At 42.1% G+C, this 16,713-nt stretch overlaps 1 protein-coding gene and 1 pseudogene across 1 annotated transcript in view; both read left to right on the forward strand.

Annotated features, from left to right (window-relative positions):
• The first annotated feature begins 819 nt into the window (after positions 1–819).
• The window catches only part of ETFA (electron transfer flavoprotein subunit alpha), a 94,684-nt gene continuing 78,790 nt past the window's right edge, over positions 820–16,713 (forward strand). The window contains exon 1 of the mRNA XM_020975978.2: positions 820–1,018. Within this exon, the coding sequence (XP_020831637.1) occupies positions 971–1,018 (48 nt within the window). The 5' untranslated portion in view covers positions 820–970. The remainder of the gene's footprint in view (positions 1,019–16,713) is intronic.
• On the forward strand, positions 11,183–15,395 carry LOC144456248 (UAP56-interacting factor pseudogene; annotated as a pseudogene).

Consider the following 16,713-nt stretch of genomic DNA (forward strand, 5'->3'; position numbering starts at 1 on the left):
CAGGGTCTGGGCTTTAGCAAATGCTTAATATGTTTTTTGACTGACTGTCTTTGAAGAGGTGGGAGACCAGGGATGTGGAATGGTTCATGAGTTGACAGACTTTTGATTTGCTGCTTTTACGCTACTTTTTGTTTTGTAATTTTTTTTAAAAATTGAGATCTTGCTTTTTAAGTTATTTTCGGAGGGCATGTAACTTTCAGAGTGTTTTATCCTTTGCTAAACTGGATGCTTCTGTCAGAAGGTCTATTCGGAAATGAAGGTGAAGTAGAAACAAGTTCTTAATAACAATTAAGAAGAAAGCCAAAAACAGAGCAAGGTATGGGAGAAGGGAACTAGCCCTGATTAAGCACCTACTGGGCGCTTCACAAACGTCTTTGTTTGCACTCATAACGAACAACGGGTCAGAAAGCCCGGGGGCGTCGCATCAGGCTCAGAGTTCAGTCAGGGCCATCCTTTCGAGAGAGCGCCAAGGACGCACCAATGACGCGCAGGCAAAGTGAGCACAGAGCCGGTCCTGCCTGAGACAGGCAAGCACGACCCAGGCCGCGCGCCCCCACCCCTTCCGCTTCCTGGGCCCGAGCCCGACTGAGCAGGCGCAGCCCACCCAAGGTCGCGGTGCTCACACAGGTCCACAGTGCCCCTCCCTCGGGCGCCGCCGCGGCCTTTGCCCTACTTCGGAGCCCCTCCCGCTTTCTCGGGCCCCGCCTCGACTTCCGAGGCTCGTGATTGGCTGCGCAGCCACCAATGGGCTGCTCGGGAGGCAGAATTCTCGTTCGCGGCCTCCGCTTGGGGGCTCGAGCAGAGTCTCGCGGGAGTTGGGTCGGCCCGAGAGCCGGAGTGGGGCTGAGGTGTGTGGGGCCGGAACTGTGGAGGCCGGGCCGGAGCAGGGCCGGAACCGGGGCCGGGGCTGGGGCCGGGGCCGGGAGCCGATTGAGGAGTAGCGGCACGGCGGCAGCGGCGGCGAACGGCCATGTTCCGGGCGGCGGTGGCGGCTCCCGCGCGCCTCAGCCGGGCCACGGTGAGGGCGGCCGGGGCAAGGGCAGGGTTCGGGGCAGAGGCTGACGCTGCCGCCCCCAGCGCGGCCCGAGAGCGGGGCACGCCCCGCGAGGTCTCCGAGCCAGGCCGCGCGCACCTGTGGGGCGCCTGCTGTGTGCCCGGCCCCGGGGCATCCCGAGACCCCCCGGGGAGGGGGAGCCAGGCCCGCCGAGGCTAGAGGACGGCCAGGGGGCTCGTAGAGCCTGCACTGGAACGGGCGCCCGCCCGACTCGGAGTCCAGAGCGCTGTGGCCCGCGCACCCAGGGAAGTGAGAGGCCGGCCCTCCCGGCTTCCCGTCCGAGCCTGGCTCGGGTCCCGGGTCACCCGAGGGGCCCAGACCCTGAACTTTGACCTCGCTTTCCCGGACCTAGGGTGCACGTTTGCAAAAGGAAGCTGGTGACCCGGGCGCTTCCCCAAAAGGCCCGCTTTAGGTGCTCCGACCCTGAGGTCCAGCCCCGGAGTCCCCCGCCACCCCCAGCCCGGACAGCTTGGGAGGCCCTTGCATGACGTCATCTCCCAAAGCTCTCCACCGGGGCGGTGCAAACTCTAGTTCTTGTGTTAACAGCGTTCCCGAACGAGATGAGAATTGGAGCACGTTCTTGGGCCCCGCGGGGGGAACCAGTCTGCCAGCTGGGTGTCTGTATGGGTTCAGGGTGAAGAGGCTTCCGCCTTCAGTACAGTTCAGGCTGGCCAGTTATCTCACTCGTGGGCAGTGTGGGGGTGGGGTGCACGCGGGGATCTAAAGCCCGTGGGCGCCCCTGGTAGGCAGAGCCTCGTGAGGGCCGAGCAGGGCTGACTCTAGATACTGCTTGGGTTTATTCTTAGATGGGCGGGTGAGGATATGTTCGTGTTGGGGGTCGTTTGTTGGAAGGGAAATGCTTCCTTAGGTCATGGCAGATGACGTTTAAGTTGGACAGAGTGGCAGGGCAAAATATCTCATGGTATCTGGGAGCCAGGAGGAGGAACAGGTGTGAGGGATGGCTGAAGATCGAGCTTGACGAGAATCATACCTAGAGGGGTGGGTTAAGGAGCACTTTGGACATTGCACACTTTTTCATTTCCTCTTGTGAGGTAAGTTCTTCAGGTATTATACCCATTTTACACTTGGGAAAACTGAGACTCATGGAGGTTAAGTGAGTTGAACATGGTCACACAGCGTGTCACAGGTTGGAATTTGAACTCATCTCTTAAATCCCAGTTCAGGGCTCTTTCTACTATACTGGGCCGCTCTAGTCACATAATGGTTTCAGTGGAGTTTCCATTTTCTCTTGAGGTTATGAGGAAAAGAACAGAGGTCAGCTACTGTCTTCTGCCAATAACTTTCCACTTTAGTCTGTTATAAGCTTTTCAGGTCTTCCTCAGTCCTTCAAAGGTTTTTTCTTTTCTCAGTACAATGTGGTCTTCCTTTAATCTTTACATTAACTGGCTTATTGATACAGAGATTTATGGTTTCTCTATAATATCTAGAGAAAGGAAGTAGAGGAGAGGGTGATCAGTTCAAAAATTGTCATCTTCATCTTACATCTGTAAGGAAATTCAGACATGTCAGAGATTTAGAACTAGAAGGGACTCAGAAATCATCTAGTTCAGCACTTTTTGCACTGTAGGTCCAGAGTGGAAAAAGTTTAAGAAACCCTAAGGTGAAACCTCTTGTTTTACAGATGAGAAAATTGGGACTCAGAGCAATTAAGTCATTTGACCAAAGTCATAATACTAGTAAATGTCTGAGTTAGGTTTTGATTCCAAGTCTTGTGAGTTCAAGACCAATTAGCACACTGTAGGTATCACATGCATTGTAGCTGGGGGGGGGGGACTGGGACGGGGACCAAGGGCTTTTTACTTACTCAGCAGGACTAAGCCAGGGTCCTTGTGAAAATCTGAGAGGTCTAGATTCAGGAAACACCAAAGAAAAGTGAGTTACACTTATCCAGAATTTTTGGTGTGGAAGAAGGTAAATTTTTGTCATATGTGCTGTGTTGTGTGAAAGGATCATCTAGTTCTGGCCTTTTATTTTCTGTTTCAGAAGATTTAATTCTAGAAGGAGGAGCTGTTTCACCACCCCTTAAAATCTGGCTTCCAACTGTGTCGTTCCAACCAAATGGCCCCCCTCCAGTGTAACCAGGGATCTCTTAGCTGCCAAATCCAGTGGCCTTTTTTCAGTCTTCATTCTCTTTGTCCTTTCTGCAGCTCTGGGCACTGTCAATCACTCTTCCTTCATACTCTCTTCTTTCTAGGTTTTTGGGGCACTCCTCTCTCCTCGTTCTCCTCCTGTCTACCTGACCCCTCCTTCTCTGTCTCCTTGCTAGATTCTCCTCCAGATCATGCCCAGTAACCATAGGTGTCCTTCAGGGTTCTGTCCTGGGCTCTCTTCTCCCTCTGTACTACTTCTCTTAGTGATCTCAGTAGGTCCCATGGGATTTAATTATCATCTTTGTGCTGATGACTCTTAAGTCCAAATATTCTACTCTGACTTCTCTGCTAACCTCCAATCTCTGCCTTTCAGACATCTCAAACTGGATGTCCAGTAGACATCTGAAACCCAGCATGTCCAAAATGGAACTCATTATCTTTCCTCCTAGACCTCCCTCACTCCTGCCTTCCATATTACTGTTGAGGGCACTACCATCCTCCTTCAGGCTAGATTTAGGCTCCCAACCTGGGAGTTATCCTGAACTCCTTCCTCCCTGTCTCTCTCCTGACCCTCCCACATCCAAGCTATTGCTAAAGCCTGCTGATGTCACCATTGCAACATCTTGAATACATTCCTTTCTCTTCTCTGATACCACCCCCCATCTACCACGTGCAGGCCCTCATCACCTCACACCTGGATTACTGCAATAGCTCCTGTGGGTCTGCCGGACTCAGATGTCTCCTCACTCTAGTCCATCCTCCCATTCAGCCACTAAAGCGATTTTCTGACGTCATCCCTCCTTGGTAAATGCCAGTGCCTCCGTCACCTCCAGGAGGAAACAGAAAATGCCCTGTTTGGCATTCAGAACCCTTCATACCCTAGCCCTTTCCTGCCTTTTCAGTCTTCTTACACCTTACTCCCCAACACATACATTTCTTTCTTTCTTTCTTTCTTTTTTTTTTGTGTGTGAGGCAGTTGGGTTAAATGACTTCCCTAGGGTCATACAGCTAGTAAGTATCAAGCATCTGAGGCTGGATTTGAATTCAGGTCCTCCTGACTGTAGGGCTGGTGCTCTGTCTACTTTGCCACCTAGCCTACCCCTAACATATACACTTCTATCCAGTGACACTCGTCTCCTGGCTTTTTCATAAATATGACCCTCCGTCTTTCAGTCTGGGTGTTTTCTCTGGCTGTCTCCCTTACCTGGAATGCTCCCCTCTCGTCTCCAACTGCTGACCTCCGTGGCTTCCTTTAAGGCCCAATTAAAATCCCATCTTTTACTGGAAGCCTTCTCTGCTCCTTATTCTAATATCTCCCTCTTTTAATTACTTCCCATTTATGCTGTATTTGTGGTTTACTTTGTGTATATTTATTTGCTTATTGACTCCATTAAATTGTAAACTGTGTGGCGGCAGGGACTCTTTCGCATCTTTTTTGTGCCCCCACTGCCTGGCATAGTGCCTGGCATATGGTAAGTGCTTAATAAATGTTCTATTGCTTGATCCTGTGCTGAGAATTAGTGGTAAAATCAGGACTTGACCTGAGGTTCAAAGTCTCTGCTCCTGTTCTAGTGTTCTTTCCATGTTGTCTGAGTGTTGTAAGTAATCCTCACAAAGCCTGACTTGGTGACAAGTTATCTAAAGATGGAAATTTCAGATGGGCTTTGGTAAGGCTCCAGAGGAATTTACCCTTGATTTATTTTTAAGTTTGGAAGTCACACAAAAGAGACTCAGTCCCCAACTAGTTGTCAAAGGCCTGTGCATGATGAAGTAAATTTGAGTTACAAATATGTGAGGAAAGGAATAACTCTGCCAAAATGGGAGAACAAGACAGGTCAGAAGTCAAGACCTGTTTCCTGCCCCCACCATCTTATAGTTAAAAAAATGTCCTGTCTCCTGCCCTAAGGGCAGTTGGAAGATGCATGGTGGATGTGAGCAGACTACAGAGTGCTTAAGCACAAGGAATCTGTGTAACAGTGTAGAAGGCATGGGAAGGGAAGTACCTTACTTAGGAAAGTTTACCTTCAATATTCTGCTCTGGTCAGAGCAGAGAATATTCTGTTCCGAGTGCTGCATTTTAGGAGGTGTGTTGACAAGCTGCAGTGTGTCCTCTGAGAGCAGGGGAATTGGACGTGAGAATTGCCCTGCTAGTGTCAGGTGAAGGGACTTCCTGGTGTTTGGTGTGGAGAAGAGAGTGCTTGCAGTGACTTGATTGCTGTCTTTAACTATTTGAAGGCTGACTTGTGGAACCAGGGTCAGGCTTGTTCCCTTGGTTTGGTCCAGGACTACAACTAACAGCGGTCTGAGGAAGCTGTTGAGAAGCCTCCTGAACAGGAAAGGGGCTCTCTCATGGCAGGTCTTTATAGAGGTCGTGGAAGGGATTCTGCCTCAGTTGCTGACTGAACTGCATGACCTTGAAGGTTCTTTTGCACACCTAGAGAGTCTGGGGAATGGAAGAAGTGAATGTGCAGATTGCTGCAAAGATGGCAAAAGAGTTCTGGTTCTCATCCTAGCTCAAGATGTGGCACTGAGCACATTCTTTGAGTTTCATATTCCACCTGTTAATTAACATAGAGCAAAACTGAAGGAAACAGGAAAGAAGCTGGGCTCAGTGACTATTACTTTTGCAGTGTCACTAATCTGAATGGGAAGCTGTTGGACCTGAAGGGAAGATAGCAAAGAAATGTGTTTGTGGAGGGGCTGAAGCAGGCTTTCAAGGTCATTAGAATCTTCCTCTAGGACAGAGGTTTACTTGAAGGGATGTTTTGTCAGAAGCTGTGGAAGTACCGTAGAGGAAACTGAAGGTTGATCAGAGCCAGCAGCTAGGCATTGATATCTGTAATCCACAACTTTTGTTTTAATCTCTTTGGAAAGGAGAATTGGAGCTAATTGGGAGGGGGGAGGTTTCTAGGTGGAAATTTATTGTATGAGGTACATGCGGTAAAAAATGATGCTGGCTGCCAAGGTGTCTGTTTAGAGACTTCCCTGTTTTTGAAACGAAGTAAATCGAACATGTTTATAATGTTGGAATCGATGTCGTGAAGACATTTTCATCTGGATTTCTTGTCACAATGAAAACCTGCCATGTTTTATTACCAAAAAGATAGAAGATTAAGTTACTTAAGTATGGTAGAATGAATTATGGAACTTTAGAGACAGTTATTTCAACCCCATTCATTTTATGGATGAGAAGTGTAAGGCCCAGACGCTTGTGACTTGCCTGAGGTCACATTGCTGGTTAGTGCTAGACAGAGCTTGGACTAGTCCTTTCTAGTTCCTCATGCTATATTCAGCTGCATTATTGTAATGATGTAATGAACATTTTGTTAGGTTATTGAGGCAGGAGAAAGTGGCTTTTAAAAATTATTTTGGGTGAAACTTAGGAGGGGAAAAAGTGACTAGCATGCTTAAAGACAACTATTTTTTCCCCCTGAGGTTAAGGGCAATGACAAAGGAACAATATGTCTGTCTTTTCCTTTGTGTCTCTCTTCAGTCCTTTCAGAGTTCCTTGAAAAGGATAGAAATGCATTTTCATCTAGCTATTCTGCCAGACCCCCAAAGTATAGTTTCCAAAATTAGTGACTGAGAAGAGCCTAGAAGGTTTTATTACCACTGTAGATGATGGGGGCTAGGATGTTTGAAGAGAGACCAAAAGGAAAATTAGTGGCCACTTACATGCACTCTCAAAATTTTATTTATAGCTAAAGTTTCTGGGTATTTTTTTTGGTCATTTCTAGAGATCTGAGAGACAAAATATATAGATTTTTTTCTTTAAAATTGAGCATCCAGATAAACTCTGCTAGACTTAGCTCTACTCAGCAATACAGTGATTTAAGACAGTTCCAAAAGACTGAAGATGGAAAATGCAGTCCACATCCAGAGAAAGAACTATGGAATCTGAATGCAGATTGAAGGAGACTATTTTCACTATTGTTTGTTTTTTGTTTTTTTCTTTTTTGTAGTTTTTTCCTTTTCTGATTCTTCTTTCATAACATGACTAATGTGGAAATATGTTTAACATGATTGATTGTACATGTATAATCTATATCCTATTGCTTGCTGCCTTGGGGAAAGGAGAGGGAGAAAAATATGGAACTCAAAATCTTGTAAAAATGAGTATTGAAAACTATCTTTACATGTAATTGGAAACAGTAAAATACTGTTAAGTGGGAAAAAATAAACCATGCCATAGGAAACTAAATTTTTTTTTTTAATTGAGCATCCCCACATTATTTTCCTCACTTAGTAGAGGCATTTGTCTTTTTCCCTTGCCTGACTTTGCCATGTGGTTACTTCTGCGTATCTCTTTTTATTTCATAGTGCTGTGGAGCTTGAAGTGATCTTGGAAATCATTGAGCCCAATCATATTATTTCATAGAGAAGGAAGTTGAGGCCCAGTGGTCATGTGACTTTCCCAAAGTCAGCTAATTAGGGGCAGAGCTGAGGTCTTCTGATTTTAGTTCAACTCAGCAAGCATTTATTAAATTCTTGCTATGTTCCTGTCTCTGCTAAATGCTGGGGATGCGAAGAAAGGCAAAAAAGTCCCTGTTCTCAAGGAGCTTACAGTTTAATGTGGGGAGACAGCATGCATCATAAAACTGTGTACAGATACATATGGAGTAAATTGGAATGATTTTAGAGGTCAGGACTTTTTCAGCCACATCATCCTGGTTCTACAACTTGCTAATAATGGGACCATGTGCAAGTGACTTAACATCCTTCTCTGTAAAACGCAGGAGTCGGACTAGATGCTCTTTCATAAGAGATTTGGTCAGACCTGGGCTAAAGGAAACTCGGCTCTGGCGGCTGCAGCTGTGTGGAGGATGGGTCGGAGGGGGAGAGCCTTGAGTCAGGGACTGGTGCAGTACAGGCAGGAGGCAGTGAGGCTCTGTGCCAGGCTGGGGACTCTGAGTAGCAGGAAAAGTGCCTTCATTTGAAAGGCCCTGTCAACAGTGATGTTCGAGTTCCCTCTCTGCTATTTTGTGATTCCGGATGCCTCCCCAAGAAGAAGTGTCCTCAGCCATCTCTGTTTGGTGTCATGGAAACATGTTCATTCATTTTACATGACAAATGTTGTTAAAACGATGTTTCTGTACGTTCTTCCAGTAAATGGATAATAAGTGAAACTGATGTTTATTTAGTGCTTTAAAGTTTGCAGACACTTTGTGTGATCTTTTTTTGATCTTTACACCATGTGAAAAGTGAGTGGCGCAGATACCTGGTGTTCTTATTTTACTGATAAGCAACTGAGACTGTTGAGCTACTTGCCCTGGGGCCATAAAACTAATAAGTATCTTAGGGGGAATTTGAGCCCAGGTCTCTGACTCTGAGTCTGACACTTTATTCGACATGCCAAGCTGCCTGTCAGAGGGATTGAGTTAGAGTTCATGCCTTCAAGTGGCTCAAAATCCAGTACATCCAGTAAAGCTGCCGGATTTTTCTAAGTGTGTGAGGCTAGTGTGTAATTGGAAGAAACAAAAGAACACAGCCTAATGTGGCGGAAAGAGCACTGGCTTGGGAAATAGACCTGGGTTCTAGCCACTCTTCTGCCATTTGCTGACGAGGGAATATTTTCATCTTAAAAGGATTATTTTGAGCTGTATTATCTCTGTGGCCTCTCAGCTCTGTCAACATTTTAAAAATTACACTTTTTTGGGATAAAAATGTTTGATTATAAACTTCATGCCCTTCAATAAATACAGACCTTCAGACAAAGAGGCAAAAAAAGAGTGTAATAAGGCGATAAACTTCCATCATTTACAGTTCAGTGGAAATGTGCAAATTAACATTACGAAAGTGATATCCAGTTCCTCTCCTTTGTTATTGCTATTCTTTTTTTGTTCAGACTTGTCTTCTAGACTGACCCTTCTCTGCTGCTGCAGAGTGTGACTGTAACCTACTCCTAGAGTGGGTGTGGGGATTTGTTCTGTGAAGTTTGGAGTTGATTAAAGAACCAAGCTTGAGGACCTAGGGGGCCACATGTGGCTTTGAGGCCGAAGGTTCCCTACCCCTGTCCTAGAGAGTTTGCTGCCTGAGGGAGGCCCTTTGTGGTTATGACTTAGCTGTGGTCATAGCCAGCATGTGCTAGAAATAGAACTTGAACCCAGGTTTACCTGCCATATTGCTGCCTATCCTTTTTTTGGTGGATCAGTAGTATCTTACTGTGTTTTATATTCTAGTCTGTTCAGCTGTTCTCTAATCATGGACCATTTGAATTGTTAACAAATTTTTGCTTTTACAAATAATGTTGGTAGAAATATTTTTGTACAAACAGATCCCCTTTTTTCTGTTGATAACATGTTTATTGTGTAGTCTCCATAATAAGATAAAAAGATATGAACAGTTTTGTAACTTTAAAAAATAATTCCATTTTTCTTCATCAAGAGAACTACACCAGGAATATAGTAACATGTCTGATATTTCTAAGATTCTTTCTGTAAAGCAAATTAATTTGCTATTAATAGTTTGTATGAAGCTTTTGGATGACATGACAATAAACATGACAGTGGTAAATCTATTTTTCATGATTTTTGATGATTGAGTCTGATTTAGGCATCTTTCCCAAAGAGTAGCCACATGCAAGCCTTCTTACCCAATTTGATTCTCGTTCATGTTATTCCACAATCTTCTATAGAGAATCAATGAGTTGAACTTCTAGTCAGTGACTCCCAGTTTTTGAGTATGAGGACCCCTTTTTAATGTCAGAATAATTTTTGAGACCTGTATGTCATTGTAGTTGTACTATTAATATTTTTGATTGAGAGAATGTATGACTGGATGTAGTCCCCTTGAAATAATTCTGCAGCCCCAGGTTGAGAACTGCTCTGTCTTTTAATATTTCATGCATACCAGTAAAACATTTGGGCTTTCTAACTGTTACCTTTATTCTCACACATCCAGCCTGCTTTCTTTTCTTCCCTCCGCATGTGTCTTTGTTGCCTTTGTTCTGCTCTTTGCAAGCAAGTAATTTTTTTTATTTTTAAAAAAATTTTTTAAAAATTTTATATTTTCTTCAAGCAAGAGATTTTTGATAGTATTGATAGAGTATACATACACATGGAATGAATCTTTCATTTTCCTCTGGATCTCCTGTAATTTTGTTTCTTTTGATATATTATTTTGCCACACTTTGCAATCATATAGCATGATCAGGAGAACGTCAGTGTTTCGCAGCAGGGACCGGTTTAAGGTCATCGTAGGCGTGCAATTCCCAAATGCTGTTTGGCGCACTTTTCTGTTTCTGTTCGACCTCGGGCCCGTTTATTAGTATATCTACGGTAATTGTTCTGGATATGTATACTGATGAATTCACTCAGTGGGTTGCAGGCTGACTGACTATGGGTCATTTTGGCAAACTTATCCTTCATTTACTTAGTTTTGTGTTGATTTTTTGTGTGTGCATGTAACTCATCAAGGAGGCTCCAAGCATACTGACATCTGGAGAACTTTACCGTTGGTGGACAGGGAGTTAGTTACCTGTGTTCTTTTAGGACTCTTTCTTTGATCGTCTTAATTAACTTCATGAGACCTGCCTTCTCTGTTGGAGGAGAGTCCTTAAGACATTGCTTTCTTCTACCAAATTCAATGCTTTTTTTTTTGTAATCAACAAAAATAATGTCTTGAATTCTCTATGTTTCTTGGCCAAATTATTATTATAAAGATGCATTCTGATTTATAAGAGCTAATAGTTATAAATGCCATTTTTTATGTTCTCTGTGTGTTGGAGGGATGCCTTTGTAGTACTCTTTAAGTTATTGAGAAAATTGCTTTTAGCCATTTAAACTTTGGTTTTGCAAAAAATTTTGTGTATGTACTCTGGATAATGAAGAAGTAAAAATATAGGTTGTATAATTTAAATGAGGTGATAAAATTTTAGGGGGTCTTTTTCTTGTTTTTAAATATCCTGTTAATATTAATGTGTTCTTATTGCAAACTCATCATTTTGTTTTTATTTAATAAAATACATTTCTTTTTAAAAATTGTAGGGGGTTAATCTGTAACAGTGGTGGTGGCACCAAAAATGACAGTGGCACCAGGAAGAGTCAGTACTTGGGTGGGGCTGGTAAGGGGTTTGAACAACTGGTCAGAAATAGATTACTGGGCACTACTGGGATAGCGCTTAGTGTAGGACCAGGAACCATTTGGCAACTCCATTGCTTATTAACTGGTGCTTGTGGTGACAAGGGAACAGGGGCCCTATCTAAGTATGGGTTGCAGTTCTAAGATGAAGAAAAGTTGCAGTTGTGAGGGAGTGGAGGCCCCATCTGGAAAAGGACTAGAGTGTAAACCAGAAGACAGTGATAAGATCGCTCCCTAGATCACACCACCTTGGAAGCCTTTAAAAATTTATAGCACCCTCACCACCCGCTGCCCTCCACACCTAGCTGAGAAAGCATCAGGGCCTAAAAGTAAGGAGACGAGGCCAGTCATCCTTTCCACCCCCAGAAGTGAGGGGAGCCTAACTCTTAACAAAGTTCAGAGTAAAGAAATAGGTTTAAAAAAGCCTATTTTTGAACAAACAACAACAAAAAAGAACCTGACCATAAAAACTTCTTTGGTGACCAGTAAACTGAAGACACAAACTCAGAAGCATCTATAAGCAAAGCCTCAAAGGAAAATACAGATTGGACACCAGCCCAACAAGAATTCCTAGAAGAGCCCCAAAAAAGCAAAAAAAAAAAAGAATTTAGAAATCAAATAAGAGCAATAGAAGAAAAATTAGGAAAAGAAATGAGAGCAATGAAAGAAAATTATGAGAAGAGAACAGCTTGGTAAAAGAGGCACAACAATTACTGAAGAAAATAGCTCCTTAAAAAGAATGAGAATTGGTGAAATGGTAAAAGAGATAGCAAACCTCACAGAAGAAAATAATTCCTCAGAAATCAGAATTAAGTGGAAACTAATGACTCCTTGAGAAATCCAGATAAAACAAAAGTCAAAAGACCAAAAAGAAGGAGGAGACAAGGAAGAAGTAGTGGTAGTGGTAGTGAAATATTTCATAGGATAAACAATTCACCTGGAAAATAGATCAAGAAGAGATAATTTAAGAATTATCAGACTACCTGAAAGCCATGACTAAAAAAAAGAACCTAGTCATCCTATTTCAAGAAATTGTTGAGGAAAACTGGTCAGATATTGTAGAACAAGAGGGCAAAGTAGAAATTGAATGAATCCTTTCTTGAAAGAGATCCCCAAATGAAAATACCCAGGAATATTATAGTCAAATTCAAGAGCTTCTCCTTTTCAAGGAGCAAATACTGTGAACAGCCACAAAGACACAATTCAAATCCCATGGAACCACAGTCAGGATCATATAAGATTTAGTGGCTACCATGATAAAGGAGTGGAGGGCTTGGAATGATACTCTAGAAAATAGAGTTAGGATTTACAACCAGGAATAACCTACCTGGAAAGATGGTATAATCCTACAAGGGAAAAGTGGATATTTAATGAAATATAAGACTTTCAAGCATTCCTGATGAAAAGACCAGAGCTGAATAGGAAATCTGACATTCAAACACAATATTTAAGAAAAGCCTAAAAAGTAAACATGAAAGAGAAACCATAAGGGACTTAATAAGATTAAACTGTTTTTTTGGGGGGGCAGGTAGGTGGCACAGTGGATAGAGCACCAGCCCTGGATTCAGGAGGAGCTGAGTTCAAATCTGGCCACAGACACATAACACTTACTAGCTGTGTGACCCTGGGCAAGTCACTTAACCCCAATTGCCTCATCAAAAAGCAAAAAAAAAAAAGGTTAAACTGTTTATATTCCTATGTGGGAAGATGTTACATGTAACTCCTTAGAGCTTTATCATTTGGACAGTTAGAAGGAGTCTACTTAAAGGGTATGGATGTGAGTCCATGTTGGGAGGATCTCAAAATAATAATAGAAGAGTGAGAAGGAAGGATGCACTAGGAGAACAGAGAAGAGAGTGGAAAAATGGGGAAAATCATCTCACATAAAAGGCACATAGAGAATTTTTATGATGGCAGGGGGAGTGGGCAGCGCTTGAATTTCACATCTGAATTGGTTCTAAGAGGGAAAAGTGTACATACACACACATTGACATTTAGCCAGCAGAGAAGTTGGAGGGGAAGATGGTAGGAGGGAGGGTAGATTATGGGAGGCAATGATTAAAAATTGAACAGATTTTTAAGGAAGGGACAGGGTGGAAAAAAAGCACAAATAGAAGAGAATAGGTTGGAGGGAAAAAAACACACACACACAACAGATACATGTACATATATTTAGCTGTTTTAATTGTGAATGTGATTGAAGTTAGCACCCATAAAATGGAAGTACATAGGAGAATGGATTGGAAACCACAATTCAGCAATATGTTTATAAGAGATACACCTGAAACATACACAGTGTTAAAGTAAGGAATTGAAGTAGAATCTATTAAGCTTCAGCTGAAGTAAAAAAAGGCAGGAGTAGCAATGTCTCAGACAAACCAAAAGCAAAATTAAGAGATTATGTGAGAAACTACATTTTGTTAGAAGATACCACAGACAGTGAAGTAATAATCAGTACTGAACATGTATGCATCAAATATAATAGCATCTAAATCCTGAAGGAAAAGTTAATTGAATCATAGGAGGAAATAGCATAATAGTGGGGGAGTTTGTACCCCTTTCTGGTCTAGATAAATCTAGGCATAAAATAAGAAAGTTGTTGAGGTGAATAGGATATTAGAAAAGTTAGATGTGATAGATCTCTGGAGAATATTGAATGGGAATGGAAAAGAGTGTACCTTTTTTCTCAGCAGTACTAGGTAACTTCACAAAAAATTGACCATGTATTAGGGCATAAAAACCTCACAAATGCAGAAAAGCAGAAATACTAAGTGCATACTTTTTGAACCATAGTGCTATAAAAATTACATTCAATAAAGGGCCTTGAAAATATAGCTTAAAAATTAATTAGAAACTAATTTAATACTAAAGAATGAGTGGGTTACTGCCCACCTTTTTCTGCTTTACTTGTTTCAGTCAGTGGGAGGCAGGGGAGTCAAGATGCTTGCCTTCCCTAGTGGAAAGTTCTAGGGAAGACACTTCACTCGATGGATGGGTTTGGCATTGGGATGGCAGCCCTAAGACGAGCAGTCATGAAAGCCTTGATTAGATTGATATGTCTCTGGATATCATCAAGTTGAATAAAAAGGAAGAAAGAAAGCAGAATTTTCCAAAATTGAATAGAAAACGTAAATATATTGGTGCCTAGCAATTCAGGATGAGAGAAACCAGTTAGGAACTATAACAGCAGACTGGTTTTGATTTAAAAAAAAATCGTTTGAGCCATAGAGGAAGAATGGGCCCTGGAAAAAGACATTCTGTAGTTGTCACTGACCTGGTAGCTCAGGAAGCAAATGGGGTTCGTGAAGGAATCACTTCTAAGTGACAAGAATATACAGTAATATTAGCTAATGTTAAAAGGAAGACAGATCTTCAGGGGCAAAATGAAATGCAGAGGAAACCAATTGCAGTTCTCAGGAGGCCTGACTGGTTAAGCAGAAGAAATAATGTTCCAGTGAATTTCACAAGGAGTGGTACTAAATTAAATCAGCAAAAAAACATATGGTGCAACCTTTGCTTTTAGAAGATACCCAAAGGTTCAGGCCCAGGTGCGCTTGGGACAACTCTTAGACAAACCAGTGGCAAAGTTAATGGTGAACTTCTAACACAGATGGAGGAATTTTGACTGTATCTGTCAATCCATCTGGAGCAGTTCATCCTTTGGCAGCTCAGAAATTCTCACACCATCATTCCTGATGAAAAGGGATGACCCTGAAGAGAAGACTCCTAACGGAATTCCCTTGTAATTGGACATAAACAATGCTGGAAAACGCACTGGGGCGACAGAGAGCTTTGGAATCCTGAAGGAACAAGGAATGGCTTTCATTCAGAACAAAGGAAGCCAGCTTGTGACCGGGATAGATCTTCTGGCAAAGGGACATTGATTGACAACTACTCGTTTGAAAAGTTGAGTCGACAGAAGAAAGTGCGCCCTAGAAATTCAAGGAAACTGTGTTTCAGTACTCAAAAATCTAAATAAGTCTGACTGCTTTTACATGGGAATAGGTGTTTTTTTTTTTAAATAATGTATGAGGTTATCCCCTGAGATAACTCCAGGGAAATCTTGATCTATTCTTAAAGGAGTCTTTTTGATATGACAGAAAATTCTACTTGGATTTAATTGGACAATAAAGGGATAGCATTCTATGGTTCTTTTTGTAGTGTATGTACAACAGACCTGTGGAAGTTAATTGTTTTTGTGATAGTGATATTTGATATCTTTTTTTTGTCTACCCATTCAGATTGCTTAGGCATGTCCATTGTAAATCTCTTTTCTAAGAGATATGAGTCTGTATCTGTTTCTGATTGGCATTTGACACGGAATGAGTTTCATCAGCAGGGTTACAAAAAATTCCATCAAGAAATTCAGAATTTCAGTATTTGCATGTGTGTACCTGAAGCTTATTGTTTTTCTCTTCGGTCAAGGTTTTTTTGGCAATGGGTCCATAAACAGAAGGCAAATTTTCCCTTTTGCTTTTTTAGAATGATAAGCCTTTAGCACCTATTTCAGCGAGAGATTTGACTCTAGACATTAGTCTTATTGTGTTTAAAGGTTGTAAATTCATGTTTGCACGATTACCTATAATGACCTGGGGGGGGAGGGGAATATCTACTGTAGAAATCTCAGTTTTTAAGTTTTTATCAAATGAAGGAAATGAAAAGGGATAGATGATTTGACTTGAAGCTTTACATTTAGGAGTCATAGATACTGTCTAAACTCACAACAGGCCTGAGACCTGTACCCATGACCAGATGTTCAAATCATAGTATAAAACATTTGGCATAAATTGAATCTGCTTTGTGAGAAATCTCAGTGGTAAACTTTTTAAGGCTGAGCTCCCCCATCTAGGATGTTAATTCCATTAGAAAAAAAGAGGATACTAAATAGAGGGGAATTGTAAACTTGTTTTATGCTTGTGGTCAAATTCATGTTAATGGAGGGATGTCCAGACACTTACAGAGAGAAATGGTAGTTCTTTTTGGGTTTTGGGGGAGTTTGTTGTGCCAAGAATGTGCCTTAGATAGCTGTGTACCATGACTGGTATAATGCCAAAACACAGAGGAGTATTTTATCTACAGGTCTTATAATTTCTAAACCTGACTTTTTTATGTACTATGTCATTAAAAGTAAAATGGGTAGGGAGTTTAGATCACATTAAGACTTCATTTTCATATAAAATATTTTTTTTCCCTCCTTCCCATCTCCTCAGTTTATTCTCCCCCCCCCCCCAATCTGGATGTTTTCTTTGGTCTCTTAAGAAGCTAGTGATAGAAAGCTATCGATGCCATTTGCATGCATATACCAAAGAAGTCAGTCTGGATCAATATAACTTCTGGTTTATACTCAGGAAGAATTATAGAAAGGCACCCAAAGAATCCAAAGGTAACTTAAAATTGTTCTTAGGGCTTTTATGCTTCTAATAGAGCCAGGGACCCATTGCAAATCATTTTCTTATATACAATGCTTAT

This window comes from Phascolarctos cinereus, unplaced genomic scaffold (assembly GCF_003287225.1).
Source record: "Phascolarctos cinereus isolate Bilbo 61053 unplaced genomic scaffold, phaCin_HiC Scaffold_3;HRSCAF=262, whole genome shotgun sequence".
In the NCBI taxonomy this organism is placed as follows: Eukaryota; Metazoa; Chordata; class Mammalia; order Diprotodontia; family Phascolarctidae; genus Phascolarctos; species Phascolarctos cinereus.